This window comes from Cucurbita maxima, unplaced genomic scaffold (genome assembly GCF_002738345.1).
Source record: "Cucurbita maxima cultivar Rimu unplaced genomic scaffold, Cmax_1.0 Cma_Scf00030, whole genome shotgun sequence".
NCBI classification, from domain to species: Eukaryota; Viridiplantae; Streptophyta; class Magnoliopsida; order Cucurbitales; family Cucurbitaceae; genus Cucurbita; species Cucurbita maxima.
Genome location: NW_019272046.1, coordinates 1,533,677 through 1,558,723, shown reverse-complemented (window position 1 = coordinate 1,558,723; position 25,047 = coordinate 1,533,677). Strand labels below are relative to the sequence as shown.

Sequence of the window (25,047 nt, the reverse complement as noted above, 5' to 3'; positions counted from 1 at the left end):
CTCATAAATAGTCTATATTTGTACTAAGTAACGGCTTATGGATGAGTGCTCTTCGCGTAATTCGTTGGCCGTGAACCTACGTGCCTATGACTTTGTTTCCTAGGAAATCCTTGCATCGGAAGATCTTGAATGTGAGAATTTCTATATGAAAAATATTCTCTTAAACAAAGGTGTTTGTGTTTGGATTATAGCTCAAGATCAATCTCATGAAATTCTTATATTCCCGAAGGAGGTTCTACCCCGTAGAAGCGCTCTTTAGCTTTAGCTAGTCGTGACCAAGAAACCACCAGTTTCGCTTGGTGGGTCGGGAATGCCCGACTTATCATTTATCCGATACATAATTGAGTTTTGAAAAGGGTATTTTTGGAAACCAAAAAAAACATAAATTGAAGACTTAGCTGTGAAATACCTTTTTGGTTCCTTTTTTATTTTTTAAAATTAAAGACCAAGAACATGAAACCAAATGCAAGAAAACAATACAAAAGTTTTTGTAGCTGCTCCTCAAATTCAACTCAGTGATAATAATAATTAAAAAAATGAAATCAATTTTCATTTCATATAAATCTCCATTTCCCAACAATCAATTAAGAACATTCGGTTTCCAATCAATCCATTAATCAAACAAACAAAAACCTCCATGGAAATCCACTTTCAGTCGCCGGGAATCCACGGCGGAGCCACCGCTTCATTGGGCAAATCAAGCAAATTCAAAGGCAGAACTAGGGGTAGCAATGCTAACAAGTTCCTCGGAGTCCGGCAGCGGCCGTCGGGGAGATGGGTGGCGGAAATCAAAGACACGACAAAGAAAATCCGAATGTGGCTCGGAACTTTCGAGACGGCGGAGGAAGCCGCTCGAGCTTACGATGAAGCCGCTTGTCTTCTTCGAGGTTCCAATACAAGAACGAATTTCATCCCACAAATTTCCACTAATTCCCCAATCGCCTCACGAATTCGCAGCCTTTTAAACGGCAGAAAAAACCCAATTCTAAGTCCACTCAGAAACCACCCCCCCGCCGCCGCCGCCGCCGCCGCCGCCGCCGCCGCCCCAATAATTCAGGACGGCCGGCTGTTCGACGGCGCCTATAAACCCGACATGACGAACTGTTTGGAAGAAACAGAGATGGGTTCTGATTTTTGTAGCGATTCATCTTGTTCTTCTGATTCTTCTCGATTGGGAGCTTCTTCTGGAGCTGGGTTTGTCGATGGGCTTTCGATGGTGCAAGAATCGATGAAGTTCCCGGTGAACGCGGCGGCGCTTCAAGCGGAAAGCGAGCATTCAGAGGATTTGGAATTGTTAGCTTTCGAGAGGATGAAAGTTGAGAGGCAAATTTCTGCTTCTTTATATGCCATGAATGGAGTTCAGGAGTATATGGAGGCTGTTCATGAGGCCTCTGAGGCAATTTGGGATCTTCCACCACTCTGTTCTTTGTTCTGTTGATGATCATGAACAGATAAAGATAAACCATGTGGGTTTATCTCTTATTTTCTTTGTTTAGTGCTTGATTTTAGTGTTTTTTTTATGACAAATGTTGTCCGTACAAGAATTTGGGAGATTAAAACATGAAATTGGAGACAGAAACCATTTAAAGAAGATCAAACTTTTGGTGGGTAATATGGAAATCAATCTAAAAAGCTTAAAATTCAAAAGGGTATGTAAATAATTTGTGATTAAGAACCTTGTTGATGAATAAACTCCATTTTGAAGGGATTTGCCTTATTTTCCGTTTGGGAATATAAAAACAGAACAAAACAGAACGCACCCATTTACTTTAAGGGCCCACAGATATAGAAACCGCTCATAGTCTCCACTCGTTCATCAATTAACCGCTAAATCTTCAGTCAGGCGATAGACGAGCGAAATGGGCGCTCTCAAAGCCGTGGCGCTCATCACAGGAGGTGATCATTCCAACGTCAAAGGCTCCATTCAGTTCGTCCAAGATTCAAATGGTCTGTTTCTCTATGTGGGTTTTTGAATTCGATGATTGTTTTTGGTTCTTCTGCGCCCATTTTTCATAGGGTTTTTGTAATCGATGCTTGTTTTTTGTTCTTCTGCGCCCATTTTTCAAAGGGTTTTGAATGCGATGATTGTTCTTGCTTGTTTTTGCACTTATTTCTGAAAGGTTTTGTGTGCGATGCTTGTTTTTGCTTCTTTTGCGCTCATTTCTTGTAGGGTTTTTGATAAACATGAACAGGGGCGACCCATGTTAATGGTAGATTAAGTGGGCTATCTCCTGGACTCCATGGCTTCCATATCCACGCTCTTGGCGATACCACAAATGGCTGCAACTCCACTGGTAATCCCTCTCTTTTTCTGCCCTAATTTCGCCTCGTTCCATTGGTTGAATCGATTTTTTCTTTGTTAGGGCCTCATTTTAATCCATTGAAGAAGAACCATGGAGCTCCTGGGGATTCAGAACGTCACGCTGGAGATCTGGGGAACATCTATGTAGGCCCTGATGGTTAGTAGAGTTTCTACTTTTTTTCCATTGGAATGTTCTTGAGCTCCTCGTATGACATTTTAGCTGTGGGATGTTTTAGGGGTTGCTGAAGTTTCCATTACCGATAGGCTGGTAAGTTTGCTAATCCTTATAGACTGCTTCTTATTCAGTGAGTTGTGCTTATGCGAGCCACTGTTGGGCTTCTAATTTGCATTTGTTCTTTGTGATGTGAGTTGTGGATTATATTTTCGTTGTTGTTCTTGTGTTTTGATGTGTAGATTTCACTTAAGGGACCTCATTCGATACTTGGACGGGCTGTTGTTGTGCATGCTGATCCCGATGATCTTGGCAAGGGTAAGAGTTTGTTCTATTCTACATGGTCTTTAAGCCTTCAAACGGCATGAGTCTAAGCCCACCGCTAGTAGATATTGTCCTCTTTGGGGTTCCCCTCAAGGTTTTTAAAATGCGTCTGCTAGAGAGAGGTTTCCACACCCTTATAAAGTATGCTTCGTTCTCCTCTCCAACTGATGTGGGATCTCACAATCCAGCCCCCCTTCAGGGACCAACGTCCTCGCTGGTACTCATTCCTCTCTCCAATCAATGTGGGATCTCACAATCTATCCTCTTTAGGGCCCAGCATCCTTGTTGGCACACCGCCCGGTGTCTACCCCTTTTGGGGCTCAATGTCCTCGCTGGGACACCACCTGGTGTCTTACTCTGATACCATTTGTAACAGACCAAACCCACCACTAGTAGATATTATCTTCTATGGGCTTTCCCTTTTGGGCTTCCCCTCAAGGTTTTTAAAACGTGTCTGCTAGGGAGAGATTTTCACACCCTTGTGAAGAGTGCTTCGTTCCCCTCTCCAACGGATGTGGGATCTCACACAAACGTTCTGTACTGTTCTTGTGATTAGGATAAAATAGCCCCATTGGAGCTGTGTTACCTATCATCTCTTGATAAATTATTTAATAACCAGACAGGGACATGTCTTTTATCATTTACCTTAATGATGTTTGTAGCGATCTTTTGTGTGATAAAGAACATCGAACAAGAGCGACCTATTAAACACATATTTATAGGTTCCAAGGACCCACTTCTTTAGTTTGTTGATAATCGAATGAGTATCACTTTCTATTGTCAGTTTGAAAGATTATGTTTGATTTGTCGTTCACGTTCATTTCGTCTATTCATTGTTGCCTTTTGGCTTAATCGTACATGTTAAATGCAATAGGCGGGCATGAACTCAGCAAGACGACGGGAAACGCTGGTGCAAGAATCGGATGCGGTTAGTATGCAAATCCTCTACATATTTGGTTTTGGTTTTTAGGTCATAACATAATGAGTCGTAAAAAATAGTGGGGACGAGATAGGGTGGATTTAGCATGAATATTTGTTGTAATGCTGCAATTTGAAGTGCTACATGATGATGATATGCTCCATCTCTATTGAAATGAAAGATGTTATTTTAGGTTTATTTTCTTTAAAGACAACTTGGTTTGGATCAAATTTTTCTTTAAAAAAGGAGATGCTTATAAAGGGAGGAATATAAGCATTCCACCATTGGGTTTTCCCTTTCGGGCATCCTCTCAAAGTTTTAAAACACGTAGGGAGAGGTTTCCACATTCTTATAAGGAATGCTTTGTTCCCCTCTCTAACCGGTGTGAGATCTCACAATCCAACCCCCTTAAGGGCCCAGCGTCCTTGCTGGCACACCGCTTGGTGTCTGGCTCTGATACCATTTGTAACAACCCAAGCCCACCGCTAGTAGATATTGTCTTCTCTGTTAGGGAGAGGTGTTCACACCCTCATAAGTAATGTTTCGTTCCCATCTCCAACCGATGTGGGATCTTGCACTAAATTAATAGGTATAGGCATATGGCATATGGCATATGGCATGAACATAAGTTTTGATTATAAGATGTTTGATCACTTGAGAAAAATGAAAGAGAATGGTGAGAAGCAGATGGAAAGAAGGATGAAAAGAAATGGGCGGGGCGGAGGTGAAGAAACTAACAAAGGTACTGATAGATCGAGAAAAAAACTAGTGAAGTTCTTTGACGAGCAAAGCCATTCCTAACCCGAAGAAGCCTCAATTTGGTCTTGTCGAGAAAAGATTCACATAACTTAGAGAGTAGGCAATGACCTACCTTTAATGGTTGAGACTCAAAAGCAAGAAATCGAGGCAAACCTTAGGCAATAGAGCATGTAGGGCATGCGATATCGATATTGCCTTCCCATCGATGAAACACTTTAATAAACGCATAAGGGAAGGGAAGGGAAGCACGGAAAATCATGATGAAGATAGCGGAGGCCCGGACCGTAAGTAGGGATTTTGGGTGATAGAGAATATGTTATGTTGTTCCTAAATTATAGAACTAAGCATTTTGTACCCTTGTGGTTTTATTGTACAGTTTTTGGAAGTTTTGCTTGATTGTTGAGCAGGCATTATTGGGATCCAATCCTCTGTTTAAAGGTTGGCTGTGCTGGAACCCTCTCTCTCTCTCTCTCTCTGTTTCTTTCCTTTTTGTTCTGTACAAATAAATAAGCATCACTCATGGCTTTATAAAACTTCTAATTCCTTCTTTTACATCTTCAAGTTATTACGAGTTAGGTATGTGAAAATAGGCCGAGTTTGAGTTTTATGGCTGGAAATGTTCAATTCGTCGTTCAAGTAAGAATCGTATTATAATATTGTCGACGAGACTAGTTATTCACTAAATGACATGATAATTTTTGGGTAGTTGAACGTTGGATGTTGAAGGTAAAATCATGAACACCGACCATCGACAATGATGGTTGTGCTTATAACTTGCTTGCAATATATTCCTCCGTCCTTTGGGGAGGTTTTGGATCGTCCTCCCAACCAAAGTTATGAAAGGAAATATGTTGACATATCCTATGATCTCTATCATTGATTCATAACATGAGATCACGACGATTCTTCCTACCAAGGTGTGTACATGGACCATTTTATAGGCAAGGGTTCATAACTCAATTAGGATTAAGATCAAATGATCCTCTTGTAAAATATTAATATTTTCAATTAATGGATTTATGCAAAAGAGATCAAATATTTCATAGTTCAGTCTTATAATTACAAAGAAAACACACTTAATCTGCAACACGAGATGATATTTGGGTATGTGTTTATATTAGAACTTGAAAGTAGAAAATATAATTCCTGTCCCTGAAGAAATCTCTCCCCACGTTCTCTATGTTCGGAATAGGTCTTTATGGGGCATTGTAGATTAAGTGTGGGCATCCCGAGAGAGAGGATCATATACAAAATTTACAAATTCCAACTTTGTAAATCTTTTCTCAAATATTGAAGAAGAAAAAGATGAATCATACATGGATCCAAAATGAGCAAAAATCTTATTTTTTTCCATTAAATTCTTTGAAGTAATGCCTCCACACTCGTAGGAACGTAGAACAGAATATCAATTACAAAACACAAACTCCTTTCGGTTCATTCCCTTCTGAAAGTTCTAAAATTAATCACCAAATATCTTTGCTGGATTTTATTTGGAACTTTTGAAGCGGAAAATATAAGAAAACCTGAATCCTCCTCCCAAATCTGCGATTGAATCGGTGCCAGTTGGATTCTCAACGAAACCCTTCGCCGCTGCCGCCGCCGTCACGGCCACCGTATGATCTAGATAAATCTGATTGAACCATACCCTTTTTTTAGAAACTTGAGGAACCAATACATATCTGTTTATCTGTTTCGTCGTTTTTTTCTGCTCGACTTTCCCTTTCTGATTCATTTCTATAATACCCATTTGTTCTTTTTCTTATTCTTCATCATTTTATGGTAATCTCTTCGCCAAACATGGCTGCCTTTTCCCTTTTTGTTTATTTTCTTGCCCTTACTCCTCTAGGGTTTGTGTCTTCAAAATCCCTTCCCCGATCTTCATTTTGCCCCAGAGATTCGGATTTCTTTCTCTATGGGGTTCGATCTCAATGCCCTTCCTCTGTGCTTCCCAGCTCGCCTTTACAGGTGTGAATTTCTCTGTTATCTTCTTGGTTTTGTGTGATTGTTGTTTTGCATAGCTGATATCATCTCTGTTTTCTTTTTGTCTTGTCTGAATTCCAACTTTTGTGGAGGCTGTTCATGTTGTTCGTGAAGCTTTGTTGTTATACCTTTAGAATTAGATTATTAGAAGATTTGTAAATGGCTGAATTTTGGTTGTGTTAAGCTCTTTGATTGTTCTTTATGTGATGAACATTCAGCTGAGGGGAGGTGGATAAATTTGTGCATATTTGTTCTTTTCTCTTTACTGTTATCTGAAGAATTAGATTGGAAGAGTTGAGATGTTGAATCAGAAGTTAGAATGTTCATGGGGTTGAGTTGGGGATGGATTGAGGCGTTTGTAACCCAATTTTCGGGTCGAGTTGGGGATGGATTTAAGCATTTGTAACCCAATTTTCGAGTCGATTTGGGGATGGATTTAGGCATTTGTAACCAAACTTTCGGGTCGAGTTGTGGATGGATTGAGGCGTTTGTACCCAACTTTCGGGTCGAGTTGTGGATGGATTGAGGCGTTTGTAACCCAACTTTTGGGTCTGAGTTGTGGATGGATTGAGGCGTTTGTAACCCAACTTTCGGGTCGAGTTGGGGATGGATTGAGGCATCTGTAACCCAATTTTCGGGTCCATGAGGAAGTCAATGGAAATGACTTGAGTTTTTTGGGGAGAGACGAACAATAGGATTTTTCGAGGGCTTGACAGTTCTCCGTGCGCGTTCGGTCACCGTTAGATTCTATGTTTCTCTTTGGGCTTCGATGGTGCAGCCGTTTTGTATTTATCGTTTAGGTCCCATTGAGCTTGTTTGGAGGTGTTTCTTGTAGTTCCTGTTCTTCTTTTGTGGACTATTTTTGTATGCCCTAGTGTAATTTCTTCTCTCTTATTGATTTTCTTTGCCCTTCTTCTGATCTTTAGGTGGATGGGAAGTTCCTTGATGAGACTTTGACGTCTTATAAGAAGAACGGCTACACCTCCATGTTCTTTTACGTGTCGTGGTGCCCGTTTTCTCTCCGTTTGCACCACACATTCGAATCTCTCAGCTCGTTGTTTCCTCAAATAGAACACTTTGGTGGTTGAGCAATCTTCTACACTACCAAAGTAAGTAGTTGAACTATTGTGTTCATTTGTTTCTGTCATTGAAACTTGAATAGGATAATAACTGGCTGGTTTACGATCTCTTTACTAACAATTTGTCTTCCCGTTTCGTAGCGTACTCTCAAAATATGGAGTCCGCTGCTTCCCAACTATATTACTGGTGAACAGAACATTGTGGTTTCGATATCGTGGTCCGAAAGATATACTTTCGCTCGTTCGTTTCTATGACCGAGTAACAGGTAAGGTTCTCTAATGTGGGTATGTGTGATCAAGTTCTAACGGGTTGTGTTTGGTGAACGTATATCTAAATCGCGTTTTGTTATGTCAGGATTAAAATTGGTTCCTTATTATAAAGAAGATGAGTTACTTAGAATTGAGAGCGTTGGAAGGCCAATAATCGAACGGTCAAAGATTTCCTCACCGAAGAACATATTGAAGAGCGAACCATTGTTGGCGTTCTCGTTTGTATTCATATGTCTTCGTTTTGCAATAGTCAAATTACCACATGTGCTATATAGTCTTAACAATCTTTGGAGATCTTACATGCCCCACCTGAACTTGGAAATATTTGGCGAAACACGACAACTGATGGGGCGGATTTTCCACATGGTCGATATGAGAAGGGCATGGGCGAAGCTGAGGCTATGCAAGACGAAGAACTTCCACAAAGGAGCAAGGAATGCTCATGTTTGGGCATCGTCTCTGGCCTCCGTCTCATTCGGTGAATCTTCGTCCTCGAGATCGACTTAGATTCTCCTACCATCTTGTAAAAATTGAAAATGCAAATTTCTGAGGCCTTTACTTGCACTAGAGGTAGCAGGAGAGTAGAGGGTAAGGCAAGGCCTGTACAGTTAAAAAAACCAAAACATGTCTAAACCCAAACAAGCTGTTTTGTTTATTTGACCATTGTTCGGTTCACAGTTGGATCATAACGATATTGTTATCTAAACAGTAGGTAAGTTCTTGTGTAACAGCTCAAAATCCACCACTAGCAGATATTGTCTTACTTTTAATTTCGGATTTCTCTTCAAGGTTTTAAAACATGTTTGCTAGAGAGATTTCTACACCTCCTCTTCCGATGTGGGATCTCACAATCCACCTTCTTCATGGCCCCAACGACCTCACTGACGCTCGTTCTCCTCTCCAATCGATGTGTGATCTTACAATCCAACCTCCTTCGAAACCCAGTATCCTTCCTACTCATTCAATTACACATCTCGGGACTTGTACTTTGAAAATGTAATCTTTCGATAATCCCAGGTTTAAAATGAGGATCCGGCTAATTAATTGAGAAGAGAGGATAAGGGCAGGCTTGTGGGGTCGTGATTGAAGGCCTAGATTTGAGAGTTTGTTTGTTTTTGCATTCCATTTTCAAAGATTGCTTGTTGGGAAGAAAAGGGGTCTCTTGTGATTGAATGTGACTGAAGATATTTGGTGTGGTGTATGAGCGGCCAAATGCCAAAGACTTGGGGAGTTTGCTTGTTCAAATAGTACTTGTATTCTTGTTTTTTGTATTTTGCCATGAAATTTTGTGGCTATTACCGACTCCTTCATAATGCTTCGTGGCTATTACCGACTCCTTCATAATGCTTCGAGGCTATTACCGCTGCCCTTTCGTGACTATTACCATCTGTATGAGGGTTAAGCAAAGTTGAAATTTTGTGGCTATTACCGACTCGTTCATAATGCTTCATGGCTATTACCGCTGCCCTTTAGTGACTATTACCATCTGTATGAGGGTTAAGCAAAGTTTTTGTATACTGGTTATGGACATAGAGGACGATGGAAAGCATTTTAGAACCATTTTCATTCCGTATTTGACATCATTTGATAATATATTATTTTATTTTATGGATATCGCACCATTCTTAAATGATTCTTTTATGACAAACAATGTATGCAGCTAATATAAAACAAGTTCTTTCGATAAAGATATTATAAAAGTAATTGCTTGAATTATGCCAAGAAGCTATTGTCCGTAAATAAGGAAGAGCTTACGAACGAGCGTTACAAAATAATAGCTACTATGCACGTTACACCTAACATGATAAATTCAATTCAACTTTGTAATCAATAAGGGCACCTAAAACATTTAACTAAAGAAATGTTCTTTTCAAAGAACAGATGATCACACAAATAAAGGAAAATTGGGAAGAAAAAAAATGTAAATTTTGAAATTTATTTATTTATATAAATTCAAAAAAGGTAAAAATTGAAGCTTGAAAACTGATAGTCCAGGCAAATATTTAGAGGTGACGATAAAAATTTTCCTAATGAGTAAGAATATATTAAAGCATCAAACTTTCCCATTTTTTTCTCATTAAAAAAATAACAAAATGATTTAAAAAGAAAAAAAAAAGAGAAAAAGAGGAAAAAAGAATTAAAAACTTATCCTTTCTTGATCGTTTCTAGACAATCCCAGCAAGCAACCGACCCTCTTTTCAATCCTTGTGGTTCCATTTATTCCAGTGGGGGCTGTTTACTTCTTTAGAATCCCTATAAAAATTCACCTACCATAATCAAATGTTCATAATACCCTCCTCCCCTTCTCTCTTTCTCTCTCTAAGATTTTCCCCCAAACAAAGCATATTCTTGAGAAGAAGGCTACAAACAATCCAGAGGGATTTTCATTTGAGTTCTTGGTGGGTTCCTATGGCCAAAGGACCTGCAAATTCCATCTAAAGTTTGAAAATTTTGATTCTTCTTCCATTATAAAGCCCCCCCAGTTGTGAGTTCATATTTCACGTACCTCCAGAGAAAGAAAATGGATATCCATGAGTGGGAAATCCTCTCTGATGATGCCTTGCTTGATTACAAAGATGATAAAAAGAAGATCATCGCGGCTAAGAGAAGTGCTTCTGCTTCTGAAGCCAAGGTTATGGTTGATATGAACTATTTCTTGTGCCCATCGTCAATGGATTCTTCCGAGCACATCAGCCAACCGCCGAGGAGTTCTTCAGGGTTGCCTAAACAGCCGATGATCCCTGTTCATCTACAATTGGACTCACCAATTATCAAAGTTCCAGATGATTCACTGGCAATGAAAGAGAAAGAAAAGGTACCTATGGTGATCAGTTTTGAGCCATCGGCCGTGAGTGAGAAGGTTGATCAAAAAGGGGCCGTGGAAAAAGCAGATCAAGAGACTGTTACACAAGTTTTCTTCAAGAAAATGAAGGAAAATGAATTCGTCGACATGAAAATAGACTCACCCAGATCCAGCAACAAGGGAACCAAGGCTCAAATTGATGTAGGGTGTTATCAGTTTGATGATGATGGTGAGGCTAAAGAGAGCAGTACGAACTCCCCCAGGATGAATTTGATGAACCAGGAAAGCAACAAGATGGATGATGGATCCATCGGTGGGTTGAACATATTGAAGTGGAGCTTAAATGGAATTGGAGCCATTTGCTCCTTTGGGGTTGCAGCTGCCACTATTTGTGTTCTGTTTTATGGAGGCAACCAACAAAAGCTGAAAATCCAGATCTACACCAATGATAAGGTCAGCAATTCAAAACGTCCATGCAATATTACCTCAAACAGTAATGACTTAAGGCAAATGTTAGGTTAGGAATTCAATTCAGTTCATAAAACCCATAAATTGTAGCAGAGCTTATTTCATAGCATTTGGTTGCAGAAATTAAAGCAAGCGGTTCAGCAAGCTACCAAGTTAAATGAAGCAATCTCAGCAGCAAGAGGACTTCCACAGACAAGGGCTCACATAACCTGTGGCGGCCGCTATGATGGGCTCTAAGGAAGCTTAGAGGTGGCTCTGCTTTGAAGACAGACTCAACACTAGAGGATGAATTGAGGCGTATTTGCCATTAAAAATAACCAATTCTATCACTTTATTAGAAGTCTGTACATAGAGATTATAGTTTTAAGTACAAAAAAAAAAAGGTTCAGGAGTCCTAGTTATAGCCTACGCCAATACAGTCTTGATCAGCTTTGAATTTTATAGGTTTTTATGGTTTGGTTGTGTGTTCCAGTGGGGAAATGATACAATCTTTATACACATGAGCAGTGGAAATGAAAGAGATGATTCTAAAAGCATAAATCTTGATCTTGATCTTGAACGGTTAAGACACTATTTAGTCCATATACAATAACTCCTATGGCGTGGTCTCTATATTAAAACGTTTGTCCCACTTTAATAAATGTAACCAATGGATAAGTCTTGCTCATTAAAGAAGACCCTGAATCTTAATTAGCATTCAAGCCCCTCTGAACAAACTTTTTACTGTCTAACTCAATGAAAACGGTTGGTGTGGGGTAATGATCATGAATTTATAAGTAAGGAATACATCTCCAATGGTATGAGGCCTTTTGGAGAAATTAAAAGTAAAGCCAAGAGTTTAAAGTGGACAATATCATACTATTGTAGAGAGTCGTGATTTCTAATATGGTATCAAAGTCATGCCATTAACTTAGTCATGTTAATAGAATACTCAAATGTCGAACAAAGAATTCTGAGTCTCGAAGGTGGTGTTAAAAAGTGACTCAAATGTCAAATAAAAGGCATATTTTGTTCGAGGGGTCTAAAGAAAGGAGTTGAGCCTCAATTAAGGGGAGGGTGTTCGAGGGCTCTATAGGCCTCAAGGGAGGCTCTATTGTATACGTTGTTCGAGGGGAGGATTATTGGTGGGGAGTCCCACATCGGCTAATTAAGAGAGATGATCATGAGTTTGTAAGTAAGAAATACATCTCTATTGGTATGACACATTTTGGGGAAATCAAAAGCAAAACCATGAGAGTTTATGTTCAAAGTGAGCACTCATACCATTGGAGAGAGTCGTGACTCCCAACAAAAACCATATTACAAAGTGCAATTTCCACCTTCAAAGCAACAAGGGACTTGGAGATATGGCTTACACGAGCAAGTATATGATGGTGCTTGGTTTATTCCTTTGCTCAGCTAGCTTGGTTATGATTTATCAGGTGATCAACCCACCTTACAATTTTCTTCCACTGATTAAAATCGCCTATATACAATGCAAACAATAAATGAATATAAGTACAGGGCTAAATAATGGAAATGGATTGAAAAAAAAAAGTGAAACAGACAGAGAGTGACCGGCCGAATAATGGAGCAAGCAATTACAGATAGTGTTCTCTCTTTCCTTTTTTTTTTTCCCCTTTTTTTCAAGGTTTGAACAGTAAACAATAATACTAAATTGATCAGATCAAATCATTTTCCTTTCCTCCATTTAAATTTCTAAGAAATACTTTAGGAAAAAAAAAAAAAAAACTTGGGGTCCAATGAAAGGGACAGAGATTCCACCACTTCAGAAAGTGAAAGCTCCATTGTGGGATTTGAACTAGGCACAAAATATCAAATAATGGCATGACAACTTGACAATAAATCGTAGCTTCGTCGATTGTATTATTGACAAAAATGCACTGCCTTGAACATCACATAATGCAAGCCATTTACGTAATCAACTCCCACATTTCACAATCAGATTGACAAAGAACATCAAAACCCTAGGCCAAAAACCATCCGCAGAAGATCATTTACACTAATCTACAGCATCTAAATCCATCCTTGATTCACTAAAAAGAAAGAACATGCAATTCAGATAGATTAGATTCCAAAAGCACAAAGAACGCATATCAAATTCCTTATCAAAAGAGCTAAAAAGACTTAAAAAAAACAAAAGATGGGGGGGAAAAGAGAAATGTCCGAAGCTATCCGGAAGAGGAACAAAGAAGAAAACGTTCGACTCCCTCAAACGGATTCCGTAATGGAATTTTATATCCGATCAATTGATGTAAGCCTTTGTCTGAACCAAAAGGTGTTGCAGAATAATTTGCACCTCCTAGTCATTCGAAAGGCTTAACCATTTCCATTTTCAAAATTTTACCCCAAATCTAAACAAAACTAAAACCTTCAGGATCATGCAAGAAATAGACACCAAAAATTGTCTCCTCCCTTCAAAATTTAGGCGACGGAGCGGAGAAAGGGGGCGGGAACAATTTAATAGCGACGTTCGGCTTAGGGATTCCACGTAGGGTACGGTTTGGGCTTTTCGGATCGGGTATGGGTCTTAAATTGGCTGATCGAATCCGACTTTTCAATTCATCTAACTTAGCCCTAAAATATTTCCCTTTATTAGCTGAAAATTGTCTTAATCCAACCCAAACAACATCCAAACTCACACCAACAATTCATGAATCTTGCTTAAAAAATTCAAAAGAACCCTAAATTTAGATCAAAACCAACTAAAAAAACTATTCAAATTGGACTTGAAATCTGCTAGACTAAGAATTGGGTTGAGTCAAACCATAGAGTTAGACCATGTAACCGCCCAAACCCACCGTTAGTAGATATTGTCTAATTTAGCTCGTTACATATCACCATCAGCCTCACGGTTTTAAAACCTGTCTACTAGAAAGAGGTAGTAGGAGTTTGTGGCCAGATAATCCTACTATTTCATTAACAAAAAATAAAATGAATTTACAAGTGATCATTATCAGAGTTTACATGTATGGGTTCGTTCATAGATACCATGTACAACTTAAAACTGCTTCGTGAGAGGGAATGATAATGCTTTAGCATGCCAAAGAGCAAGCCAAGCCAGAAAAGTTATGACAAGTTCAATTTAAGCATTACAAAAAGAAGATCAAGAACATCTTCCTGTCAAGGTGATTAAACTTGAGGCTTGGCAGCTTCTAGCATTTCAACTATAAGTGTCTTGACATCCCTAAAAAGATGCAATAGAAAAAGTGAAAAGAAATTCAAACAAGAGGGACTAAAATGACTAGAAGAAACTTTGAAATGGTTAAGATCATTTTTATCATGTTCAGGAGTATTCAAGCTTCATGGTAAGAAAATCATATTTATAAGTGTAAAACCAAACACTAAAATTATTATATGAAAAGTTAACTCTTAATAAATATCACTCATAACAAATCATTTTCACTAAAATCACTCTCGAACATGCCCGAAACTCTAAATATTCAAGACGATCAGAGGTGCAGAAAGTTTTTTCAAATAACAATCCTACTATCTCCACATGTCATCTATCTAACTCCTTAGAAGTCGAGATCAACCTTCACACCATAAACCAGGACTTCAACAGGAAAGAAAATAACATCATACAACTAGAATTGTAAATGAAAATAAAGATGGAAAGAAATATCTCTGGTCCCAAAGTATCTATACTTAAACATGCACTCTCGTGTTTGAAATTTAACAATTTTGTAATTTATGGATTAAATTAGCAGTTGTTACACAGTTCTCAGAAATTCATAATCCTCGTAATTTTTTCCATATTGTCCGTTCGTTGTTGCAATACAGTTTAATGAAGTTTTATACGGAGAAAGGAATTCAATTCATTATTACAATTCACACAACCAATAAATAAAAAATAAGCCGATGCAATGTCCTCTTATACTGCACATAGAATTTAGGTCAAATTTTGTTTGGTCCATGTACTTTGATAATAAATGGGTGAGCCTTTTTTCTATTTTTGTTACCTCTTACCTGGACAAATGTATAATGTCTTCGCCAGTTTAATAATGTTAGTGTTAGTAGACGGAAAAGCTAATTTCAAACTTAAGATTTTAATTTCATAAATTCAAGTCTGAACTTGAACAAATGGTGAATTATGCCTTTTATTAGTTAGATGAATTTCAACCATTTAGAGATCTACGGCAAGAAGATTGTTCTTACAAGCTATGATCGAGCAAGGTGCTAGTATTATGGTCGTAAAGTTGAGTTGTGCCTTTATTTTACTTTATTAGGTTTGGTCATTTTGGCTCTAGGTTCGATTATTTATTTATTTTTTTTACTTTACAATTTTCCGGTTGAATTTTGGGTGTTCTTGCGGTTGGGGATGTTAGTTTGGATGATTTGTTGGTTGGTTTTTGGTCAATTTTCAAGCCTGCCCTTGAATCTTTCCCTAGAATTGAAGAAACGTTATTTATATTAACAGAAGCAACTAATCAACAAATGGTACATTCAGCAGACCAGAAACATATAGGGGCAAAAAAGCATGCAATAGACAACTTTTTGCCTCAGCAATGAGAATTATAGGGTAGGAAGTCTTACTTTCTATTTTCTGCTCGTCTTGGAAAAGGTACACGAAGCTTAAATGAATTCCCCTGATAACTAGCCTAAATAAACAAAAGAAAAAACAAAACACATTTATTAGCCCTTGGAAAGTAGAGCTGAAATCAATACACCTTTTGTTAAGATTTAAATGTACATTAATTAGTAAATATTAATCTAAAAGCTTGATCCTTAAGATTGGTATTACTCCAATATAACATATCATAGGCCAAAATTATTGCGTCCAATTATCCATATTCTCATTTCCTCCTGTCAAAATTTATTAGTCCCCAGCATAATGATTACGGGTACGAACCCATAACTAATACTAACCTAACGTGAACTTTTAATGTCATTCTATCCTAACATGATCTAATATTTCAGCAAACGCACAGAGAACTTTAATTCGTAGTAATATTTTAGCAAAGACACGTAATAATAATTAGTTCTTATAATACAAACCAACAAAGGTTGAACAAATAATTTAGTTCGTAGTACTAATACCTTGACGTTAAAACCAAGGCTATCCAAATCTAGCATGATGGCTGAATCAACCTGCAGATATAAGTAGTACAGTCTCACATGAGAAGTTCATCAAAAGCTTTAGCTACTAAACTTGAAACAGTTAAAAACCTTAAACGAAGTATAATTGCATAGGAATTATTATCAAAAGCTACCCTAGGCCCAGATACTCCGGCCAATTGTAACCGGGTCATTCAGCCCTGATCACACAGTGCAGAATCAGATTGAAAATAAAAGCAAACGTAGTCCTATGTGAACTTGATTTAAACCAAACATATAGATCATTTTTTTTTTTACCGGAATGGACGTCCAGTGTCTCACAATCATCTTTGTATCTTCAGTATGATCCCTATTCATGTGAGACTGTAAATAAACAGAATCCGATTTAGAAAATATGTGATTCATGATTATTAATAGAAATAACAAGCAAGATTTAAAATGATGCTATCACCATGACAGGCTTTGCAAATTGAGCTATCGGATCAACTTGTGTTGCCTTGTACTCTTCACTGCTTAGTTCTTGGATTAAAATGGTAAAAGAGTTAGATGTCAGTGTGACAAGAACAAGCCTGATAACAGAAGAAATAGAAAAGAGGAGAAGTAGAAAAGGCAGTCTATGTAAACAAACCTCCTGAACCCAAAGAAGCTGTTGCAACCCCCGACACGTATCTTATCACTTTCGGTTTGATGTACACAAATTGGAAGTCACCAAAGTCGACCTTCACATAGGTAGGAAGAATTAATTCATCTTTTATGTATAAACTGAAAGAAACATCTCATAAAAAACACAAGTATTCTGAAGACCGGTATAAGCTACCCAAAACGCATTTGGATGCTTGGACAAATATGCAGCACGAACAGCAGGTCTATCTTCTTCAGAAACCTAAATAATAAACAAGAACATAATTCAGATTGTCATGCTATTCCATTAAGGAAGAATAATACTTGTCCTGAAAGACACACATGAACAGACACGCATCTATAATCTACGCATTTCTAATGAATGCATAAAAGCAATGAGACAGATTGACACATGGAAAGAAGAAATAAATACTGAACATAAGCTATACATCTTACAGGAACAGCATCACCATGAACAGTGACCACTAAAGTTCCCCTATCTTCAGGTTCTTTTGCCACGAGCAATGAACATTTTGGATTAGTTGCCAAATTCTGCACAGAAAAGGAAAACCGAACTTTCAAAAGAATAAGAATGCTGTCAAATCTAAAATTTCCAACTGGGTGCATTACGATGAATGATATACAATACCTTAGCGTGCTCTGCTAGACTGCTTACAGCAAGTATAGGAGTACCATCAGCATCACATGCAAAGTCAACAAAAGATCCAGACGGATAACCTTCAAAGCTCTGTACAGGAGCAAACCTTATTACTACTAAGGACTAAGAAACCAATCAAATGCAAATGATTTACAGAGAAATCAGATCTAATTGTACACTAGGAATGTCAATCATAAGTTCATAGTTATGTAGCGAATTCCGAAGACAATAGAGATAACACAACTAAAGATTAAAAGAGAGTGAATACCCTAGAAAAGGTGGAGAGCATGCCGCGCACACTCTGATCCAACAGTGTTCGAATCTCCTCAGCTGGCAAAAGCCGAGCCGCTTTTTCCTAAAACGTCACCAGCCACATACAGCAAGTACTTGATAAATAAACAGACCACAAGAAATAATTCAGAACAAGCAATCAAAACTTGAAACAGGCATGCATCACAACTTGAATCGGACAAAGCATCAAAAGAAAGAAATACCTGATGAGCTTGAATCAACTTCGAGATATCAATTTCATCGCTATTAGCATCATCGCCAGACGCCACAGCCTAATCAATCAGAAGAACAAAAACAAAAGGAAAGACAGTAAATCTCTTTTCGTATACTATAAAATTGTTACTACATGAACGAAATCAGCAAAAGAAAAATAAACGCAACTACGAATTGATGGCTGAAAAAGAGGAGAGAAGGAGATACCTGAGAAGTGGACTCCGTTGACGCAGACATTAAAAATGGAAGACGAAAACGAAGACGAGGATTGAAGGAGGAGGCCAAAGAACGGGGAAAGCGAAAGCCGATTCGACCATTAAAGGTATTGCGCGGACGAAATTGGAAGGTTAGGGAAGGTGGCGTTACAGTCGCCATTGTTCACCGAACTCCCAACTCCCTTACCGGCCGGTTCAAGCAACTCCACGCGGCACCTGATCTTTTTCTTTTTCTTTTTCTTTTTAATTATTTATTTTAAAATATATTTTCCTCCTCATTTTTTACAAAAAAAATAAAAAATTAAATGTCCTTTCTCACCCTTTAAATAAATAGAAGAAAAAAGGAATATTGGCAACAAATCACAATTAATTCTAACATATTTCTTTAATATTAACTTAATTTTAATAAAATATACCGTTTTAATTGATACACCTTTAAAGTTTAAAAAATGTATTAGAGACCACACTCATATAAGAAATGTTTCGTTCTCATCTTCAACCAATATGAGATCTCATAATTCACCCCTCTTATGAGCCCAACGTCCTTGCTGGCACACCGCTCGATGTTTGGCTCTAAAATCGAAAAGTTTCAATTGAGCTGCTCTAAATCAAAGAATTATAGGTGCTTCCTCCGACACCCAAATATGGATGTATGGTTGAAGTTGTGAATTTGCTAGTTGTAGTCTTACGTAAAGTAGAACAAGTTATGTGCATGGATATGACCATTATAAATAAGTTGAAATTTTATGAATTAGCTAAGTTAGTTTAATCAAATCATTTATAACAAATACCAAGCGAGTCCTATACATACATACATATATATCGTCACGTTGGACCAAGGCATCAAACTAATCGAACAAGAAAAATCAAGATAAAGACTACAACCCGATTGAACCTATTTTTCAAATTAGATTTTCATTAAAAAAAAAAAAGAATTAAAATATTGACTTTTCGTCTCATCCATTATCAAATTAAAGAATTAAAAAAAAAACTTGTTTAGAAATAAAATAAAAAAGTCAACGATTCATTAAAAAAAAATAATTAAAGTCAACTATTGATACATGTCCTTTGAATGTATCCAAAGTTTATGAAAGTAGAAGGGTTTAAAGAATTCGATAATCTCACAAATTCAATCAACTTAATTTGTACTATTATAAAAAAAAAAAAAATTATTGATTTTATTTTTATTTAATTTCATAATTATTTTTTTATTATTTGTTGTCAATCATTTTTTTTAAATAATTTAAACTATTTAAAAGTAATTTTTAAAAATATAAAATGAGTTATAAATTTTAATTAATATTTAGAAATAAATATATATATATTTTATGAATTAACCATTTACTAAATTCAATATATTATCTAAATAACTCCAACTAACTTATGGAATTTTATTTAAATACGTTCATATTTCTATATCGTAAACTTCCAAACAAATCGAGATTGTAAAATTAACACCTCCACCAGCTCAAGGCATTTCCAAAAATGCTAAATAAGCGTTTTTCCTTAAAATCTCGGCCACTTTTACCTTTTCCTTATTTCGTTCTTTCGAGCAAGGTCAACTTTTTTCATAAAAGAAAGTCAATGCCTCATCTGAATTGTCATAATAGTTATTAATTCACGACTCACTCTACAAGAACTCAGTAGACAGATTAGACGGCAATGGTAGAGGAAGCCCCTGTTTCGTCTCCATCCCGTCCCCACACTCAAAACTAACATGACAATAGATAATTCACGACTCACTCCACGAGAACTTATCGGACGGATTAGATGGCAATGGTTTAGGAAGCCCCTTCTCTGTCTCCATCTCGTCCCCACACTCAAAACTAACGGAAATAAAGAGGTCAAAACCGATTTTATAGTAATTTTCAAAGCTATGATAAAAGAATTTCTTCAATGCTATAATAAGCTACCACGATGTGAAGATGTAATTTTTTGGATGGTATAGAATAAATACTAAATAGTTGAAGAAGCTAATGTTTTCTCATATGAATGAATTTCACTATGAACATTTCTATGTTCATCAATCAAGAACAGAGAGCGGATGATCGAAGAACACTATTTCCAGAATCAACAACACAATCAAATCTCGAGAGTAAAAGAATGAACAAAATGAATTTCTTAATTACTCTCAACCTTCTCGCCGTGGTGATCTTTGTCGAGAGCCGACGAATTCAAGTTCCTCCACAGGAATCTCCCGCTCGCCATGTCGACGAAAATCCAGAACCCTCTCTGAATCATCTTCTTCAATCCAAATCCGTCTTCCTCTACTCTTCGATTCTCACTTTCCAGCGGCGATTTCTCCGATTCGGCCGCCGGAAAAAGGTCCGACGAAGACGAAGACGGAGAAGAAGAAGAAGCGGATCTCCAGGCGACGTATCCGGCTAGAATCGCAGAGAGGAAAACGAGGATGAATCTGAGAGGACACATTGGTGGTGGAAGAGGTTAGGTTTCGAATGAACTTCGGAGAAATGGAATCGGAGAGAAAATGAGAGAAGAAGCGATGAGAATTAGGGTTTTATAAGTTGAAATTGGGGGAAGAACGCGTAATGGAATGATGAGCAATAGGAATTGCTCTGGAAATCGAGATTGTTTGACTATTCCACATGGATTGACTTTCTTGGGGCGCCATGGTTGACCTGTTCAAGCTTTTTGTTTGCTTTGTTTTCGTCATGTAATTTTGGGAACATGGGAGTAGGTGCCAATCCAATTGGGGATTTATTTTATTTTAATTATACTCCTAATATTTTGAAAAATTCCAAAAATGCCCCTAACATTTCGAAAAATTTAAAAACAAGTTTACTCTATATATTTATTTATACATCTTAAAAGTAATTAATTAAATCATAATATTTTCATTAAATAAATTAACCATAATAATATTTTTTTAGTATTTTTAATAGATCGAGAATATTTATGAAATATTTAAAGGATATTATTAAAATGAATTTATGCGTATTATTAAAACACCTGATTATAAACAAATTACTAGTGAAAAATTAAATATAAAAATTATTATATAAATATCACTTTCGAATAATTAATTATAAACAAATTGATTACGCTTATTAAGTTACTATTTTTAAAATCATTTTCAAAAATCTCAAAATCCATTTTATTTTGTTGAGTTATTGTGTGGGCTTGAACTTGGTTAACTTTGGATCTAATATTTGGGCTTGGGCTTTATTAGCTTTGGGCTTGGGCTTCATTGTATTTGGGCCTAAACCTTGTATTTGGGCTCAACTGTCTAATTGAGTAGGCCTAAATTTAACATTTTGATCTCGTAAAATATATCCAAATTTAATTTATTATTATTTTTAGTTCCAACGAGAATGACAAATTTGAACTAAAAATAAGCAACACGCCATTTATCTCAACTTGAACATAATTCAATTGACTTATCATTAAAATTAAGATCTACACTGATTGGGTTATTCAATTGACTTATCATTAAAATTAAGATCTACACTGATTGGGTTGAAAAAAATTTTTAGACCAATCCAAAACGTCGAGTTGATTGGATTGGTTTCATAATAATTTTAAAATGATTAGATTGTAACCCTTGTTAGAGAGACACAACTCTCCACAATGGTATGATATTGTCCACTTTGAGCATAAACTCTCATGACTTTACTTTGGGCTTCCCAAAAGGCCTCACACCAATGAAGAGTGTATTCTTAGATTATAAACCCATGATCATTCCCTAAATTAACCGATGTGGGACTTTCATCATCCAACAACCCTAATTTCGCCTTGGTCAGGTTGAACATGTAAAAAAAACGTTAACCTACAAATCAATCCAAATTTTCGATTTTTCACAAATTCAACCCAACCAAAATCGAAAAAAAATCTAACCAAACCCAATCCAGATAGTCCGAATTGACCAGATTATCGAATCATACGAACACCGATAATTATAACATGAATCAAGAGGTCAGAGATTCGAACCCGAGTCTTGTATATTATCTCCGACCCACTTAACCTAACATCCAATAACGGGGCCAAAAGTTTTTTAAGCAAATTGACCAAATGAGCTTTCCAAAAAGTATGAAAAGCAAATGATTTAATTTAAGAACAACAAAAAGTTTAGTGGAATCTTGCACATGGAATTCCAAATTCTCTCAAACTTTGATTCTTATCCTCTCCAATAACAAATTAATCAAATTTTATTAATCAACGAGTGACTGGATCCCACTCTTCATCACGAACACGAACTATCTCTAAATGGTCGTAGAAAAACCACAATTGTTCTTCTCTTTTAATAATTGAATTGGATGTGTTCGTTATAAATTTGGGTAGAGTCGAGAATAGATATTTAGCATTCAAACAAGGTAATAGGGGAATAGTATGCTGTTTTATAACTTTGAGCTATAGAAGTGTTCTTATCACCTGATAGCTTTCCTAACGAAAACGCTCAAAGTGTTCAACATAATGAAAACGCTCAGATCTAACGTAAGAGCTATACTTTAAATATAAATGCAACTATCCTAATTTCAATTCCATGACCTTAAAGTGACACCGTCATTCGTGAGAGTGTCTTACCTATACTTGAAAAGTAGCAAGAGACTTGAGTATTTAAGAATACTTCGTAAGTAACACCACTGTCGGGATTGAAGAATGCAAACACAAACAATCATGCTAGACCTATATTTACATAAAAACATCATGAAATTGGTCTTAGGCTCTACTTTCTAACCCAGACAATGTTGAATGTATAATACATCCATACACAACCCATGCACACGTACATAGACCTATCAGGTGGGCTCGTATACATATCCTTGTGTCTGGCTCATCGGGCTAGCGCACGCTCATGCTACTGGACACCATGAAGGGAAAGGGTCGTATAATATCATGGAGAATATAAATATCGTAAGGACGTTTCAGTACTAATCATAACGGAAAAGTATCTCGATGCGTGTGACATACAAAATGTATGAGGTCCCCATAGCTTTAAATCATGGTACACTCTTATGATACAAGTCATACCTCTGTTCCATTTCACAAAGAATAACATATATGGCTTAAATAGTAAAACCACTTACTTGATTGGTGTAGACCGAAGTTACTAGTTTATCTTTAACGTTAGTCAGAAATTGTCCTTCGCAATTCAAATGAACCTAACGAGAGCCCACAACATTGGGTTAAGATAAAACATACGATTCTAATTGAAATTCCACAATTCTATATGGACTTAAACCCAGTGCTCACGTAGAGCTTCTAGAACAAACATAAATTTCATTTTGGGTGACGTCTAAGTGTACCGAGATTCTATTTGCATGTGTGACGGGACATAGTGATCATTATTAAAAACCAAAATTAGATCGATTTACATTGAATACGTGTTTAATTTATAGACCTGTACTAAGTAGGTAAGTGATACCAATTTACTCGACTTTAATGAAAATCTCGAAACGAGTCTATATATCAAATATATGGATTATGTTCTCTGGTATTCAAATTCTTAAAATGATTTCTTGCCCTCGATTCTCTTATTGAGCTTGTGGAGTTGAAATCACACTGAAGGAATCTCGCTTACGTCATTCTAATGGATTAAGACAAAACTATTCCTTCTCGTTCTTTCTGTTCTAGCAATTCAATATTAGTGGTTCTTACCGAATCAAAATTTTCACTTTAACCTAAAAACTTGGAGAATGGTTCGTAAAATTTATTTGCACATATTATGTTTAATTTTCGAACAACTTTTCTAGATTCACACTCTTTTTCAGATTACAAGTAACAGTACTTGCACTAGTTCCTTTGAATTCCTATTAGATGATAATCAGTCTAATTCCAATATCGTGTCTTCCAAACAGTCAATCAAGCAGTACTTGCCGCTATTCCATAGACGGCACAGAGCTCTTACACAACCCCTAATAGAAATACTAAACTATCAAAGGTTTGGTTTCCCGGTACAATGCTTTCATCTTTCACTTCTGCTTTGTCTTATTAACTTCAATCTTATCTCATAGAACTTCGTAATAAACAAGCTTCCAAATGGGAAAACGATTTTATTGCTTCGATCTTATCAAGAAAAAAGCCTTGACGTATATTAGAAAATACACCATTTTCAATTCTAGCACGAAAAATGATTAGACAACGATAATGTTTTCCAACATCTCACTTTCTATCACACAATAGCATTGATTTGTATGTTCTTTGAGATTGATTGGTTCCAAATTCAAGTGTTGAAAAGATATTAAAGTAAAAAGATTAGCCAAATTGGACAAGGTAGCTGATGAACATATTCTTATTCTTTTGGGATGGTGCTAAAAGAAAAGAGGAAGAAGTTGTCTATTCAAGTGGAACTTATTCCAATATGATATATATATATGTAAAATATCATATGGATTGATACACACATATCATCCACCTCAAATTGCTCCCCATATTAGATATCAACCAAATCATTTATGATATTACAACGTAAATAAATAGATATAGTAGGGTGAAAGTTTGAATTAAGAACGATGTTCTAGAGTTATCTACTTTAGAACTTATGCAGAGATCGTTGAAGTTTCTATTCATATATATTAGGTATTAGTTTGGACGCCTTTAACATATGTTCCAATTACTTTTATTGTAACCAATTTAGTGAAACAGATCTATAGATGATTCAAAATCTACATGTTCTAGTGCAACTTTTAAAGAGAAAGTCTTCTTCGAAATTAACAACTCCATATGTATTGTATGTCTCGTAATAGGTTCTATTCTTTTATTTGTTTTCGGGAGTCCATAACTATTAATAGCTATCATCTCGACACCAAAAAAATAGTTATTACCTTAACTTTTCAATAGAAGAATCAATATTCTAATAACATTGATGCAATAAAAATGAAAAAGTGAGGTTTGTAATGGTTAAAATCTTTTATAATAGGTTATCTAGTTTATGCAAGAAAATAATCAATTAGGTCG

The 25,047-nt window shown here is 36.6% G+C and overlaps 4 protein-coding genes, 1 long non-coding RNA gene, 1 other non-coding gene and 1 pseudogene across 7 annotated transcripts; 4 read left to right on the top strand and 3 right to left on the bottom strand.

The window, feature by feature from the left end:
* The first annotated feature begins 569 nt into the window (after positions 1-569).
* LOC111466085 (ethylene-responsive transcription factor RAP2-11-like) lies at positions 570-1,708 on the top strand. The gene has a single exon (XM_023110664.1). The coding sequence runs from the start codon at positions 638-640 to the stop codon at positions 1,436-1,438; it is 801 nt and encodes a 266-aa protein (XP_022966432.1). The 5' UTR covers positions 570-637; the 3' UTR covers positions 1,439-1,708.
* An 83-nt stretch (positions 1,709-1,791) lies between these two features.
* On the top strand, positions 1,792-5,181 carry LOC111466116 (superoxide dismutase [Cu-Zn] 2-like). Of its 2 annotated transcripts, none has more exons than XM_023110702.1 (7): positions 1,792-1,947; positions 2,193-2,294; positions 2,364-2,459; positions 2,539-2,570; positions 2,717-2,792; positions 3,673-3,726; positions 4,884-5,181. In XM_023110702.1, exons 1-7 carry the CDS (start codon positions 1,860-1,862, stop codon positions 4,910-4,912), a joined length of 477 nt encoding a protein of 158 aa, XP_022966470.1. In that variant the 5' UTR covers positions 1,792-1,859; the 3' UTR covers positions 4,913-5,181. The 2 variants fall into 2 exon arrangements, with proteins under 2 accessions (XP_022966470.1, XP_022966471.1); XM_023110703.1 differs by having other exon boundaries at positions 4,853-5,181.
* A 570-nt stretch (positions 5,182-5,751) lies between these two features.
* Positions 5,752-8,369, top strand: LOC111466065 (annotated as a pseudogene).
* Positions 8,370-9,850: 1,481 nt separating this feature from the next.
* LOC111466148 lies at positions 9,851-10,429 on the bottom strand. Its single transcript, XR_002714325.1, has 2 exons — positions 10,312-10,429; positions 9,851-10,227 (listed from the first exon to the last, which is right to left on the bottom strand). It is a non-coding gene; the product is annotated as an uncharacterized LOC111466148 (long non-coding RNA).
* Positions 10,224-11,576, top strand: LOC111466074. Its single transcript, XM_023110649.1, has 2 exons — positions 10,224-11,061; positions 11,197-11,576. The coding sequence occupies exons 1-2, from the start codon at positions 10,327-10,329 to the stop codon at positions 11,311-11,313; spliced, it is 852 nt and encodes a 283-aa protein (XP_022966417.1). The 5' UTR covers positions 10,224-10,326; the 3' UTR covers positions 11,314-11,576.
* A 1,659-nt stretch (positions 11,577-13,235) lies between these two features.
* LOC111466280 lies at positions 13,236-13,398 on the bottom strand. Its single transcript, XR_002714351.1, has one exon. It is a non-coding gene; the product is annotated as a small nucleolar RNA snoR138 (small nucleolar RNA).
* A 575-nt stretch (positions 13,399-13,973) lies between these two features.
* On the bottom strand, positions 13,974-18,369 carry LOC111466055 (glutamyl-tRNA reductase-binding protein, chloroplastic-like). The gene is made up of 12 exons (XM_023110624.1): positions 18,125-18,369; positions 17,908-17,976; positions 17,682-17,768; positions 17,405-17,503; positions 17,212-17,307; positions 16,952-17,017; positions 16,763-16,853; positions 16,586-16,653; positions 16,432-16,497; positions 16,117-16,167; positions 15,613-15,677; positions 13,974-14,263 (listed from the first exon to the last, which is right to left on the bottom strand). Exons 1-12 carry the CDS (start codon positions 18,290-18,292, stop codon positions 14,209-14,211), a joined length of 981 nt encoding a protein of 326 aa, XP_022966392.1. The 5' UTR covers positions 18,293-18,369; the 3' UTR covers positions 13,974-14,208.
* Between the last annotated feature and the right edge of the window lie 6,678 nt (positions 18,370-25,047).